This window comes from Suncus etruscus, chromosome 17 (assembly GCF_024139225.1).
Source record: "Suncus etruscus isolate mSunEtr1 chromosome 17, mSunEtr1.pri.cur, whole genome shotgun sequence".
In the NCBI taxonomy this organism is placed as follows: domain Eukaryota; kingdom Metazoa; phylum Chordata; class Mammalia; order Eulipotyphla; family Soricidae; genus Suncus; species Suncus etruscus.
The window spans coordinates 38,434,783-38,450,556 of record NC_064864.1 but is presented as its reverse complement, the minus strand read 5'-3'; the positions used below and the strand labels follow the sequence as shown (position 1 = coordinate 38,450,556).

At 38.9% G+C, this 15,774-nt stretch overlaps 1 protein-coding gene across 1 annotated transcript in view; it reads right to left on the bottom strand.

Moving 5' to 3' along the window:
• Nucleotides 1-15,774, bottom strand: part of PLCE1 (phospholipase C epsilon 1) — a 353,407-nt gene that overhangs the window by 100,883 nt on the left and 236,750 nt on the right. The window contains exons 5-7 of the mRNA XM_049790786.1: nt 8,697-8,842; nt 6,086-6,344; nt 4,299-4,504 (exon numbers count right to left, since the gene is read on the bottom strand). Coding sequence (XP_049646743.1) covers nt 4,299-4,504; nt 6,086-6,344; nt 8,697-8,842 — 611 coding nt within the window. The remainder of the gene's footprint in view (nt 1-4,298; nt 4,505-6,085; nt 6,345-8,696; nt 8,843-15,774) is intronic.

Below are 15,774 nucleotides of genomic sequence, written 5' to 3'. Positions count from 1 at the left end.
TTAGAATTCAGATGTTCCTAATCAAAGGAATGAGAAATAAAAAGAAGCTCAGAATTATAACCTTGACAGTAAAAGAAATTCCTTAAATGCTGCAGGAGAAAATGTCACACCATACAAATGAACATGTGGCTAGGCTGTTGCCCACCTCTTCTTGTCAGCACTTTAAGATGTGGCTTCACTTTTCTGGGCACCACTTCATTAGTACAGGAAAATTTGGATGAGATGTTGTTAAGATTCCACTATATGTTGATTCTCTCTTCATTCTTTTCTAATGAGGTCTTGAATTTTTAATAATCACTTTTCCAGAGTTACTATGAATTCTTCTGGTAGAAGCTCTTAGCAGGAGTAGTTTTGAGAAAAAAATACAGATTTTCTAGGCTTGAGATAATAGAAAAGCATTTTTTCGGTGAGTTGGGTGAACTGAAGAAATATAGGATCACCTCTTGTGCCTTTGATCTAATTTTCATGGGACTGGTGGCTACTACATGAAGAAGGCTGGAGTGGTCTGTTTAGTCTTGATTTTAGCTAAATAAACAAAAGAGCATGGAGCTGATGTACCTGAGGATATTGAAATCCTTTGCTATTGAATATTTTAACATAAACTTTGAATCAGGCATGGATTCCCAAGTTTCAGAAGATGGTCTAACAACAGTTCTTACTGATCTGATTTCAGGTGAATTTTTTTTAAGTATATCCATATCTAACTTGCATGTGCATGGGTTATTTTCAAAGTAAGAAAGTCACTGAATAAGAAAACTGTTATTAATACATCTACAAATATTTTAGTATGATATTTCAAGATGACTTCATCAGCTTGTTAAAGAAATATTTGAATCATTCTGATTATTTTTCCCTTGTAGGAGTGCTTTCAAGCAGTGTATAGAGAGAGGGAAGGAAAATGATTTTAGGATTTAGATGATAAGATAACTAGACAGGGGAATAAGCAGAAAATGGGAAATAGAAGTTTTATGAAAGGTGATTGGATTATTTAATAAAGTTATCACTTGGAAAAATCTTAGGCAAAAGTGAAGTACATAAAAGTGGAGACTATTTTCTGGGGTCAGTTGAAAAAGTATTCTTAAAAGTATTTTATAAAGCTTGACAATTTTAAGTAACATACACATAGACATACAACAAAGGCATAATACACACAAAGAGCCCCAAATGAAGGCTGCTATGAAAGATCCACATGAAAAAAAAAAAGTTGGGCCCGGAGAGATAGCACAGTGGCGTTTGCCTTTCAAGCAGCCGATCCAGGACCAAAGGTGGTTGGTTCGAATCCCGTTGTCCCATATGGTCCCTCGTGTCTGCCAGGAGCTATTTCTGAGCAGACAGCCAGGAGTAACCCCTGAGCACTGCCGGGTGTGACCCAAAAACAAAAACAAAAACAAAAAAGTTAAAAAAAAAAGAAAAAGAACCACATGAAATTCATTATTTTGCCTATTGAGTCTTCTTCATAGTAGAATTTAAGAAGAAATCTCAGGATAAGAAAAAAGCATTTGTTCTATTATGCTAAGTGAAATAAACCAGAGGGAGAGAGATAGACACAGAATAGACTCACTCATCTATGGGTTTTAAGAAAAACAAAAGACATTTTTGCAATAATTCTCAGAGACAAAAGAGAGGAGGGCTAGAAGGTCCAGCTCTTGCCATGAAGCTCACCACAAAGAGTGATGAGCGCAGTTAGAGAAATAACTACACTGAGAAGTATCATAAAAATGTAAATGAATGAGGGAAGTAGAAAGCCTGTCTAGAGCACAGGCGGGGGTGGGGTGGGGAGGAAGGAGATTTGGGACATTGGTGATGGGAATGTTGCATTGGTGAAGGGGGGGGTTTGTTCTTTACATGACTGAAACTCAACTACAATCTTATTTGTAATCAAGGTGTTTAAATAAAGATATCAAAAAAAAAAAGAAAAAAGCATTCGTATTTCAGGCATCTGGCTTATTTTTCTTACAAATATTATGAAACTTTAATGAATTGTGATTTTTCTCTTTCGATTGGTCATTCAGAAATTTAGAATAATATATAGTGGCTATATAGATTATATAGCGTACACATCTGTTTTTCTCAGATCATATTTTCTTTAATATTCTCAATTATTTATATTTATAAAAGTTTCTACCAAATCCTTTGGGGGAAGTTAGATACAGATAGACATACACAAATACCTATAATCCTAGAGGGGTAGGGAGAGGACGATATGTAGATAATGTCAATGGCTGTGAAATGAGTAGAATGAGTATGTTTATTTGCAGATGGCCCTTTAAATATTACTACTGTAATCACCAGTACTATCAGTGTTAGTGTGAAAACTTTCAAATGATTTTGACTTGAGAGCAACTTTGGATGTTAAAGATTTAGTAGTAGAGACTTATGAGACATTTGAGCTTTAGTATGGTGACATGGTAGGAAAAGGCAGGCACAGCTCATCTTTGAACATCTGGGCCACTTTATGTGAAAAGAGAAGTGAAATTTGGAAGAAAACCCAAAAACTTAAAAATTCTGGAATACATACTTTACTTCTTAATACATGATTGTCTTCAGGATTCAGAAGCAAGGCATTTACCCATTTTTGTTTAAAAATAGGGACTACACTTGATAGTATCTTGTGTTGACAACCAATCCTAAGAATGACCATTACATTTCAAAGAAAATGATCAATTGCCTTACATAAAGAAGCAACTAGAGAGCACTTTAAAAGACAAAGGACAATATCTTGCAAATGTTTTATCTACCATTATACATACTCCAAAACAACAAGATCTGACTCATGATCAAAACTTTTCAAGGCAATGTCAATGCCAGTTGAATAGTTTTGGATGGTGCCAAATGACTCCCACAGCTCAGTTTCTTTCATTTGAGTTACCCTTGGCCTTAAGAAAATGGACTTGAAGAGATGTTTTACTATCACTTATTTTGCACTTTTCATTTGGTTCTGGGTATGCATGTCTGCTTAAATGGGAATGTCTGCCAACAAAAAGCAATCAGAAAAAACCAAATAATTACAAAGCTATGAGTGTCTACAGGACTAAATCCCATCTCCCCAGGCAGTATTTCTGAAAGGGAGATTCCTGAAAACCTGATGTAGAAAAAAGCAGAAAATTGGAGAGGTGCCCAAAATTCTTATTTCTGTTTTTCTTGACATATTAAATTAGTTCATTTGATTATTAAGATAGATTAATAATTTCCCTGTGCCTCATATTATACAACCACCAAAAGAATCATAAGATTCTACTCCTAAAATTTAATTTTGAATTTTTAGAAATTATAATACAGGGCCCGGAGAGATAGCACAGCGGCGTTTGCCTTGCAAGCAGCCGATCCAGGACCAAAGGTGGTTGGTTCGAATCCCGGTGTCCCATATGGTTCTCCCCCCCCCTCTCCCCCCCCCCCCTCCCCCCCGTGCCTGCCAGGAGCTATTTCTGAGCAGATAGCCAGGAGTAACCCCTGAGCAACGCCGGGTGTGGTCCAAAAACCAAAAAAAAAAAAAAAAAAACAAAAAGAAATTATAATATAGATCTACTTTTATTTTTTTTATTTTTATTTTTTATTTTTGTTTTTGGGTCATACCTGGCCGTGCTCAGGGGTTACTCCTGGCTTGTCTGCTCAGAAATAGCTCCTGGCAGTCATGGGGGACCATATGGGACACCGGGATTCAAACCAACCACCTTAGGTCCTGGATTGGCTGCTTGCAAGGCAAACACCACTGTGCTATCTCTCCGGGCCCCTACTTTTATTTTTAAAGATGAAACCAATGATACGATATAGAATCATATACAGCAATTTTAGGACAAAGTCACCCAATCCTAATTGAGCATTGATAAAGTTTGAGAATTTTAAAAAAATGAATGGGTTGTTTAATTATAAAGGTGATGGGTTTTCATTAGGATCTACTTGCTCCCAAACTAAAATAGAAAATGAAAAGATGAACATCCCTGTTAGGCTACACCTTATTTTACCTGTTGCTTTGTATGTTTGTTTACAACTTAAATTTGCCCTCAAACAGAGATGGTCATGCTTGTAAGCCTGGGTGGGATTAATATCATGAGCCTGAGCAATCTGTCCTTGCCGCCCCACCTAGGTGTGTTTGCAGTACTCAATAAAAAACACAGTTTTGGCAGGCAGGTTGGTGGAGATACTAGGTAGAAGATGGCCAGACTATATGCGTTTCATCCTCAGCCTGGTCTGGATTATTTCATGTGAGACCCTGATTCAGACTCATTTACTTGGGGTTGGAGATATGGTGTGAGGTATGATTGATTTTACACATCCCCATCTTAAAATGTAAAACTTACTGCCATTGTGCTTTATCCTTCAAGGAATTCTTTCTTGACCTGTTGCCCTCTCCAGGGCTATCCTCCTCCTCTGACTCTAGACTTCGACTGCAGCTCCGGATAATCTGAAAGATGCTGTTGACTGTTGATTCCTTCTCTGAATTCTTCAGTCCATTTTGTCCTACTCGTTGTAAGAAATTATCTTGCCCACTGTAATCAGCTACAAACTACAAAATAATACCAAGAATCTGTTATTGCAACTTTATAGACCGTGTCTAAGTAACCTACTTGGCTTGGGAGAGTAAAGCATAATTTATGATTATAAATAATGACATTTGTGCTTCTCTTCAGTGAGAAAAAAAGAAACTCCAGGGAAAATTTTTTTTTCCCATTGTACCATGTGAATTATCAAAACTCCCTCTTGTTTCCTCTAAGAGAATTTAGTCCCTTCAGGAATCTATGCTCCTCTTTGAAATTAAAACACAAAAAGTAATATTATGCCAAGGTTCCTTAAGGAGAAAATTAGCCACATCATTGAAGAATGGTAGCATTTGTTTTATTCTTGTGAATGAGAATTAAGAAAAACTATGGCAAGTGTAAACTATACTATGGAATCAGATTAAATCCTTGCTCAGGGATTTTATCTAATTTATGGTAACAGAGTTTTCCTGTAGTTGTTACACTCTTTTTTTTTTTTATCTGTGTTATCTCATCTGTATCTTTATATTCTGTATTCTTGATCAGGAAGTGTTACCTATAAATGGTCATCAACGGGAAAAAGCTGATGTGGGTGCAGTTTAGGACCTGGCTGTAATATTTCTGTCCCTTATACTTTTATCCTCCTTAAATAATCCAGGGAGATGTTACTGATCATCCTGCCATAAGGGGCTCTCAAGTCTCCCTGATAGCATTTATGATGCATTTGTTCTCTTTGACACAGCAGAAGCTGAAGTATAAGGTAAATCTTTTCATTGCCATCAAGACAAAACAAATGCCTATGTGTATGCATAAGTGCATGTGTGTCTGTGTGCATGTGCACATGTAAGCATGCAGCTGTATAGTGAATGGTGGGAACTCTAACCACTGTAAGAATGACCTCAGATTTGCATGTGGGACTTCCATATATGGAATTTCTGAAATCCTCCATAAAGTGCCTTCATTTCTTCTAAATGACACCAGGGCAGATGATCTTCGATAAATTTCACTGTGCCCTCTTCTCAATGCCCACAGCTCTGAATCAGAACTCATTCAGTATTTCCATCCGGGTATCAGGACCATGAAACAATGGATGTGGGGGAAGTGAAGTTGCTGTGGTGAAAGCTTGGAGCTAACCTTTACTAAGTTTCCTGAACAAATTCCACTAAGGAAGAAAGGAAGGCCACACTGTCTCCTTCCATCCTTTGTTTCAAGTCAATCCTCTGATTTCTCTTAAGCCCAGTATTTAGACATTCCTAGACAAGGTTTGCCAGCCATTAAAAACAAAACCTGAAAATGGCACCATTTCCACATGGACTTATACATTGTCATTAAACTAGACTTAACAATAAACTTCAAAAGTACAGAGAGAGAGAGAGAGAGAGAGAGAGAGAGAGAGAGAGAGAGAGCCTCCCAGGGAAAAGCTAGAGTACATCCTCAGGTTGAGATATGCTGAATCCAGGACAGGTATGCCCCCAAACACATAACTGTAAATCAGCCCAACAGTCACAGCCTAGAACCATGGGTTTTCTAAGTGATCTTTGTTTGAGATAGTAAGTGATGAACCAAGTGGCAGCAATGTTCCTGATGATAAGGATTTTCAAAGGTCTCACCTCTAATGCTCCTTCTTGGGAGTTGTATCTCGGGCAAAGCCTCATGAAGCCAGAGGCACCATCAAGTACTTCACAGAGCTCCTTCAGAAACACCCCACAGAATGGAACTACTTTACATCCAGGGATGTGCAGTGCCCGGGTCACCACTTTCTTGTACTCCCAAGAGGATTCATGCTGGGCCATGGCGTCTTTGAGACTCCTCATGGTCTCCAGGTCAGACTGGTCCATAAACTGCCACATTTTTAAAACCTTCCGTGACCTGTTTGAGGAAAGGACATTTTTTAGAATGAAGGAGAAATAAAATAGTTGATAGCAAGTAGCCTAACTTCTATACATGTTCATCCAAAAATAAGCTATATTATTTTGGGGTTGGGCTACATTGGGAGTATATATGGCTATGCCAGCTCTATGTTCATGGAACACTCCTGGTGGTACTCAGGAGACCATGCAGTATCAGGGATTGAACTAGGCTTGGGAGAAAGCAAAGCAGTCACCTGAACCCTTCTATATCTTGGTCAGAAATCTATACTCTTTAAGGTGTAATATTTATTTAGGATTCACAGCTCTATTGACACCTCCAAATGAGGTGAATGTCACTTTTATAAAACGAAAAAAAGAGGACAAAGATAAACGAAAACACGTAAGAGGAGTTCCTTTTGAAAGGAGAGCACTGAATCATTCACAATAACCCTGACAGAAACCTAGTGGACTGTGGGCTTCTGTGCATGTAAATCATTTTCTTCATTTATTGTTTTCATTTCTTAGGACTATAAGTATTGCTGCAAAAAGCATGGGAGTGCACACATATATACATTTGAGTTACTGTTGCTATTTTCCTCAGATAAATCCTCAGTAGTGGAGTTGACGGATCATACCAGTAGTTCTTTGCTCAATCTTTTGCATAGTCATTGAGTAATTTACATTTGTACCCTTGTACATGGGTTTCCTTCTTTCCATAACCTTGCCAACATTTCTGAGTTTTTGTCTTGATAATAGCCATTCTAACATTCCCATTGTTTTTTTTGTTTTTTTTTTTTTGGTTTTTGGGTCATACCCAGCGGCGCTCAGGAGTTACTTCTGACTCTGTGCTCAGAAATCACTCCTGGAAGGCTCGGGGGACCATATGGAATGCCGGGATTTGAACCACCATCTGTCCTGGATCGGCTGCTTGCAAGGTACTACCTCGGTACTATCTCTCTGGCCTCTTCCCATTGTCTTTTTTTTTTTTTTTGTGGTTTTTGGGTCACACCCGGCAGTGCTCAGGGATTATTCCTGGCTCCAGGCTCAGAAATTGTTCCTGGCAGGCACGGGGGACCATATGGGACGCCGGGATTCGAACCGATGATCTCCTGCATGAAAGGCAAACGCCTTACCTCCATGCTATCTCTCCGGCCCCCCCATTGTCTTTTTTAAAAAGAAAGTAATACAGAAGTATTGCAGAGAGCCAAATCTTTCGATATAGCCTCCTGTTCTCCAACTATCCATATTTTCTCCCATTTTACTTCCTCTTTGAGCTATGGCTGCTACATTTCTATGACTATTTTAAATGCCAATGACATGATAATTTAAATTCATTCTTAATTAAGAAAGTTCAAAAGGACAAAAACTTCCCAACTCTGAGAATTCTCTTCTTTCAACCCTGAAAACCAAAGAAAAATTTCAGTTATGTTATAAAACAAAACCAGTTTACAGTGAGAATTCTCACTGGGAAAGCACATCTCGGGCAAAAATTCTCAGGGGAATTCTCTGTACAAAGCCTTATTATAAGTATTATAAGCCAGATGTACATGCTAAACACTATCTCAATTGTATTGTCTTCCTGTAAACCACTTGTAAAAAATCATTTAGCCCTTTTGTAGATGAAAAAATAGAGGTTTAAGGAAATATAGTAACTTCCTCTCTCAGTCTTCTTTCTCAGATACGATGCTACCTGCCACTAGAGGGAAGGACAATTGTAGTATGCTGGTAACTGAGGCTGCAAGACAAAAAGCTATGAAACATTACTGATGGAAAAGTGATCTTTCTGTTGATGGAGAAATTGTAAGAGCACAATGTCATAGAGACAAAGGCATGGGATCTAAATCAGAGTTGTCTAGTTTTTGGTCCTATTTATGCCAGGTGAACTTGGATGAATGACTTAACTTCTAAATTTAGTTTTTTTTCCTTTATTAATCTTAGAATATAACATATAGAATACTAAATGTGAGAACAAGTTTGACCTAATGACTGACAGAAAAATCATTGAAGAAAATGAAAGCTAGGGCCAGAGAGATCGGGTGCTTGCCTAGCATGTTCTTGACTCTGATTTAATTCCTAGCACTGCATATGAAGGTGAGAGAGAAGAAGAAGGAGGAGAGAGAGAGAGAGAGAGAGAGAGAGAGAGAGAGAGAGAGAGAGAGAGAGAGAGAGAGATTGTTCAAGGCACAGAAATAGGGACTGAATTCTGCAGTACTTTTAATGCCCTTGACTAGTGGTACTAGCAAAGGACAATATGCCCCCTCCCTCAAATAACTACTACCAGTGGTCTATTTGGATAAATTTAGTTAACTTGGCCAGTGAATTCAACAGTAGAAGGAAACTTCTGAGATAAACATTCTCCCATTACCCATACCTGAGACCAGCCAAAAATTCCATGACTGCATTATAGTTGCCCATGTTCCAGCAGCATTTGGCCACATGCACTAGATATGAGAAGACTTCCCTCTTTTCCTCCATGGAGCCTGCCATGAGGATCAGCCATGTCACCCAGGAACTCACCTAGAAAATGCAGAGAGGGCATCTACTGAAACTCTAGTCAAGAAGCTTGATAAATATTATTTCACAAGAAAAGTGTTTTTCTTAGAAACAAAAAAAATCACTTTATTGTAGGAAATGAACGACCAAATTGAGAGAGCAGGCATGCACCTGTGGCTCTATCATTGTTTTGCAGTAGGATTCTGGGACAGTCATTCCACCTCTGTAGTGCTCATCCTTATCTTTAAAACAAGAAAGTTGAAATACAAGATGGCAAAGCACAGCAACAATAATTCTGAGAAGCTGTAAATAATATAGTGGATACAAGAGGGAAAGGGTGAGGGGGTGGGAAGAATGGTACAGTGGTATTTTGGTGGATCTGGAATGTTGGTGGTAGGTATGGTAAGTTTTATACACTTACAGAAGTATGTGTAGCTGTAATTCTAGGATTTTACAGTATTGAGCACCAACAGCAAATTAAATTTGTTAAAATTAATACATTAATTTATCAATAAAGAAGCAAGGACACTGGAGTCAGAGACATAGCTTAATGGACTAAGTGAGGCCTGGGTTCAATCCCTGGCAATGCTAGGTCTCCATAGCATTGCCAAGATTCACCTTCAAGCACAAAGCTGAAAGTAGCCCCCATTCAATGCTGGTGTATCCCCAAACTAAAATGTCACCTCTCCAGAATAAAATTAAAACAAGAAGGCTAAAAGATAATTCATATAATCCCTCTGATTTATAATTCTACCAGACAGTAAGAAATAAACTCTCAGAATAATATTGATATAAATACATTTGACTACTGGTAAGGTGTAACGGCCAGGGGTCTCAAACTCAATTTAGCTGCGGGCCACAGGAGGCAAAGTCGGGGTGATCCTTGAGTGCAAAGTCAGTAGTAAGCCTTGAACATTGGGGGGGGGGGGTGACCCAAACAACTAAAACAAAACAAAACAAAACAAAAAAAGATTCCTCTAGGGCAGGACCACAAAATGTTGTGCGGAAGGCTATTTGCGGCCCGCAGGCCACGAGTTTGAGACCCCTGGACCAATGCACTGAGACTGTAGGTAAAAGAAATGTATGAAAAAGTGTAAAAGTACACATATACACAAATATTCAATTACATTTTACAAGTGAACAATCTATTGTGCTGTTCAACTAATTATTCACATAATGTGAAGAAGAAATACTTATATAAATCAATGTTCCAGGAAAGTTTACATGCTGATTTATCTACCACAACAATCCTAAGAATCATAGGAGTCATGCATGGCAGATCAGGGTAGGTTTGGGTCAAATAGGGTGCTTGCATGCATGCATGTATGCATGTTTGTGTGTGTGATTGAACTCAGGGCCTCACACATTCTAGACTCTACCATTTGCATCACAACACTGGTTCATTATTCACATATTATAGAAGAGAAAAGTATGAAACAAAGGGTATAAGATATTTGCTCAAGACCTCTCACCTCTTCCAAAAGGTGGGAGGGCTTGAATTTAGAAGTACTTAAGGTGGTACTCCATAAATGCTTAATATGGACACATAGGTCAATATTCTCCAATTCTAGGATTAAATAAATTCTACTGTGACTTATTTTTTTTTATTACACAGATTAAAGGGTGATATTTAGTAAAAATCTATTATCAAGTCTCCTGACCTTTTAGCTATGGAGCCTCAAACTACTCTGCTTAGTCTTTAGAATTATTTTGTTGTTATCTAAATTTTGTGTTTGGACACTGTTCATTTAAGTGACTTCTTCCATCCTGCTAACCAGGACTTTACAAATAAAAACTTCGGGCTTTTCCCCCACACAGTCTATTTGCTGCATCTGGTCCAGTAAGAGAGCTAAAACCTGAGGAGCAGCTCATCCTCCTGACATGAGTTATAAGGAGATTTCAATGAGACCCAGGACGACCACAGGGGAAAAAGGTTTCATGATGTCCAGCATAAATAAATGTTAAAATGCTAGGATGAAAAACATTTAGTACAAGCAGCAACCACAGAGTGCAGCCCAACTCATGTTTCCAGATCCAGATTTTATGGTTCTGGGAGAAGTGACTTTGAGATGTATCAGTTCTTGTTGATGTCAAAACTGGGACTCTTGGTCTGGTACTCTTTTGTCTGGTTCAGGGTTAAACTTCTCTAATGTTGTCACTGGGTAGGTTGTTCTAACACCCAGGTGGATTGTATTGTTGGTTTGATTTTGCTGTAAAATATGTTATTCTTGGATCTTGGAGGAGTCACACCCGGCAGCGCTCAGGGGTTATTCCTGGCTCTATGCTCAGAAATCACTCCTGGCAGGTTCAGGGGACCATATGGGATGCCAGGATTCGAGCCACCGACCTTCTGCATAAAAGGCAAATGCCTTACCTCTACACTATCTTGCTGTCTCTTGGAGGAGTTCTTAAGTACTCATCTGTTGCTTCTGAAATTAGTAGAAGTAAAAAGTGACGGAACACCTGTCACCTCAAGTCTAGCTCCAAGGCACTGTGCTGAAGCACACACTTCCTCCCTCTCCCTATTTAGAACTTTGCTCAGGCAACACCTAATAATTGGGAATCATATCTCAAGGATAAGACCTAGTCCAGATATTCCAGTAAGAAATTAGATTGTCTTGGAAAGAAGAGACAATTCATTCTGATTTCCTTGGTCCTCTGGGACTTACAGAGCCTATCCTCCTACAGTTCTGAGCAATCCTTTGCTCCCTCTCTTTATTCCTGACCTTCCTGTTAACTTGTTAGTAATCATCTTCGTGAAACCCTGGAAAGGAATTACTTAGTCAGTAGAGACAGTGTTTCTTTTTAATTCTTCATTATTGTGATAAGCCAATATATTCTGCTGTGGAATCTGTAGATCCTCAGAATCACAGAATCATCAACTCTGTGGATTGGAAATTCTAACCCTTACAAATAAGTATGAGACCATGAAAAGACTGAAAAGACCTCTAATATACTAGATGTTGAGATATATTCTTTCATACTCCTTTGTTCCCTTTATGTAGAAATTGGTGCCTAATTTGGGATGCTGGAAAGTTACCCCCCCCCCAATTAGGTTATTCTGACAACAGCAATGATTTATTATTCTCAAGGCCTGAATTAACTCACGTCCCTTTAGGGAGGACTGTTTCACAGTGCAGGTTGATCATGTAAATTCTGATCATGTATCCAGATTTATTTCGTATCAGTCAAATCATTTCTCATATACTTTCCCACAAAGCTAGGAAAAAATAGCGATACCATATTTCACATGGAAACCTAATTTAAACCAACTGTTCCATCACCAGTGTGAGTCCCTAGGGTCTGGTTGTTGAGATTATGTAAGCACTGTTGTCATAAACACACACATCTGCTTAACGACTTCAGTAACAATTTTTATTGTGGCCTAATATATTTATAATTTCACAGGTATTATTTGATGAGCATGTTATGACTAATTATAACATCGTTAATAACACGACAAAAAATCAGGATTAGTGAGGACTGTTAAATGGTGTTCAAAGAATAAATAAGGTCATATTACTAAGTGGAAAATGGGATAGGCTGTTAATACAGAAAAAAATCTTAGGACACTGAAATCACACAGAAAATAACAAAAATAGTACACCTATAGAGTAGTGCAGATCAAGCGTAGGAGCCTCCTGTTCCTACCACAGTCTGCCCCTTCCCCAACCTAGAGCAGAAAGGTGTTCAAAACAGCCTTTCAGTTGGCCTCATTTCAACTGTCAGCACAGAATACAGAAAAGTTGGCTCCCAGCCCAGGCCAGTAAGGGACCATGTGCTCTGGTGTAACTTGGTCCCTTAGGGAATGCCCACTGTTGCTTCAGTTAGTCCTTCTCCAGTTTTCCTTTTTTCTCCTGTCTTTGCTTTTCAAACTCTTAAAAGCCTAATTGGAAAGGAACTTTGCTGTCTTATTCAAAACAATCTCTCACTGGTCCACCATGTCTTTTCCTAGTCCTTTATAATGTCAATCCTTACCTTAGCACAGCAGGCCTGTTTGTTTTCCAGATTCACTTTGCTTCTCACAACTGCTTTGTGGATTCTCTCCATCATAGGATTCTTGAGTTGACTATTCCTTCAGTGGAAGGCTTTCCTTATCTCTAGCCCTGCCTCCATGCCTTTTATTTTGTTTATTTCCACTATTCTTTTACTAATATTTTCTATAGACTCCTTAGGCACTATAGTCAGGATTTCTGCCCTGGGCCCCCACATTGTGGTGAATGAAGCATGTCTTTCTCTGGGCACATCTTCACTTTTACATCATTCATTCTTTCTGATCCCTACCTCCAAATCTGTCCAAACTGCCATAGCCTAATATTGGCCTATAGTGATCTTTTCTCTGAATCAGGCTCCTTAAGGGAGGGTAACTCTAAACCTAAAAATGAATAAGACAAAGCTCTGTGTGTGTGTGTGTCTGTGTGTCTGTGTGTACTTAAGAATTGATTTAGGAAAGCTCAGTTGTGCACTGTATACAAACTATTTCCTAACAAAAAGATCATTTTTCTACAAAAATAGTGTATATAAAAAGTTTTTTGGCAGAAATTCTTTTTTTTTTTTTTTTTTTTTTGTGGTAGACCTGGGAACAGCAGTGAGAAGTGTTTTGGGCCTTTCCCCAAATATAATCCTTGACCATTTGGAGGCTGGGAATCCTGTCTGCCCAAGGTCCCCTGGGACCTCAGATGACCTGCCTATCGGTCAGAAGCACTGAGCATCCCCTCACCAGGGATGTGGGAAAGATGGTCTCTGTCCTTGAGGACTTAAGATCTGATGGGGGAGACAGAACAGATGCATGTGAAAGAGTCAGGCACAAACACAACAAAAATAAACCAGATGCAAATCCTTGAGGCAGTAAGAATCCAAGTATGAATGTGACTTTGAGCTAAAGGTCTAATGAAGTCAGAGAGAAACATGAAGAACTTGGGTATGTGAATGAGCTGAGCCACAACAAAGCCTCTAAGAGACTAGTCCATGTGACTCCATGAAATCCCAGTGTTCACTGCCCTGGGGGAGTATAGCACACCAAATGTCTGCATTCTGGGGAGCCGTGGAGCCCAGTGCTAATTATGTAAAGACTTTGGGGGCAAGGAGACATGAGGTTATCATGTAATTCATAGATTGCACATTGACCCAGCCCATACCACTAGAGTATGGCTTTCATCACACTTCTGAGAGCTGTCCTGCCCATGGTTTTAGGAATGCCAAGATTAATACAAAGGATACTCCAGTGGTGTTGGCCAACTTTCCTTTCCATCCTAGCTCTTGTGCCTTTGTGGAGATTTCATAGGCCTCAAAGAGCCTCAATGTCTAGACTCAAATACCTTTCTCCTTCATATTCTCTCTCTCTCTCTCTCTCTCTCTCTCTCTCTCTCTCTCTCACACACACACACACACACACACACACACACACACACTTTTTTCATCTTGTTCAACCTTTAGTTTTAGACTTACCATCCCATAAAGAGACTGATTCAGATAAAAGGCTTTTATAGGCCCAGAATTTGGCTATGGCACAGTTTGGACAGAAGACATGGAGTTAGGGGTCAGCTGCTGCCTTTCTCCCCCAACTTCACATACCCTGGGACCTCCACCAGCATCACCTGTATGTGTAACAGAGGCAAGTCACCTAGCTTGTCTGAACCTCAAATTCTTACTTCATAAAATAATTGAGAGCTTGAAACCAGAAATTGTATCTGAAGATCTCTCCACATAGTTTAATATATAACTGAGAACCTAATATGTGATTACTACTATGACAACTACACTGCTGCTGTTGTTGCTGCTACTTGTTACCTGGGTGGCAAAGAAACTGAATTCCAGGAAATAATACAGAAATCAAGAAGATCACAATCTCTAAGATCCCATTGGTGACTACAGGAAAGAAAGTAGGCCAAGGCCAGACCAGAAGAGTCTGTAATTGCCTTGGGATTGGTGTCCTGAAGGAGTATTCACTTACACCTCTTCTTCTCTCTAAAGTCTTTCCTGATTCATCCTCATTAGGAAGTAAATCTTCCTTTTCTATTTTAATAACCTTCATCCATATCTTTAGGTACAGATTCATATATATCTAGGTATTTTTATTAGTGCAAAGTCTTAGACCAATTTTCCTCAGCAGTAGGCTCCTTGACAATAGAAACCATGACATATCTCAGTGCAGAGTTAGCATGTATGTTATGCTTTTTATTTTTTTGATAAAAACAGTGGGTGCAGCTATTATGAGAAGGGTTATAAACTAATTTTGGAACTAAAACAAATAGGCCACAAAGATTATAAGGTCAAAACAATTATGATGTGAGATACAGTATTGCTGAGCTCTCAGTTCCAAGAATACAAGTTACAAAGGTCATTCCTGGGCATGATGCAGGAACACAGGAATCTCCTCAATTCTCTCCTGGCCATGGTCTAGTATCATTTATTGTTACAGGGAGAAAGGGTGATGCATAGAGGTGCCCTAACGAGAATATTTAACCAAATACAACTGTCTAATAAATAAATTATAGATATTTTTATGGTCTTCAAGTCTTGCATTTTCTGATACAAATTTATACCTCTTGCATTAATTTTCTGTTACCCATCATTCAGCTGTCTGATACAATGATCTTACTTCATTGTGTATTATTTTTTATTCCCTTCTACTAGCATTATATTATTGTTCAATCTGTTTCCTGTGTTGTAAATGTTTTAGGGGATTTACCCCTTCCTTTTTTCTTTATTATTTTGTTTTGTTTTGGGGCCACACCTGCTGACGCTCAGGGGTTACTCCTGGCTATGCGCTCAGAAATTGCTCCTAGCTTGGGGGACCATGTGGGATGCTGGGGGATCAAACTGTTCGATCTAGGTTCAATCCTAGGTTAGTATATGCAAGGCAAATGCCCAACACTTGTGCCACAGCTTAGTTCCTGATTTACCCCTTCTATTTGGATGATAAACTTAGTTAAATGATCTCCCCTATTTCTATT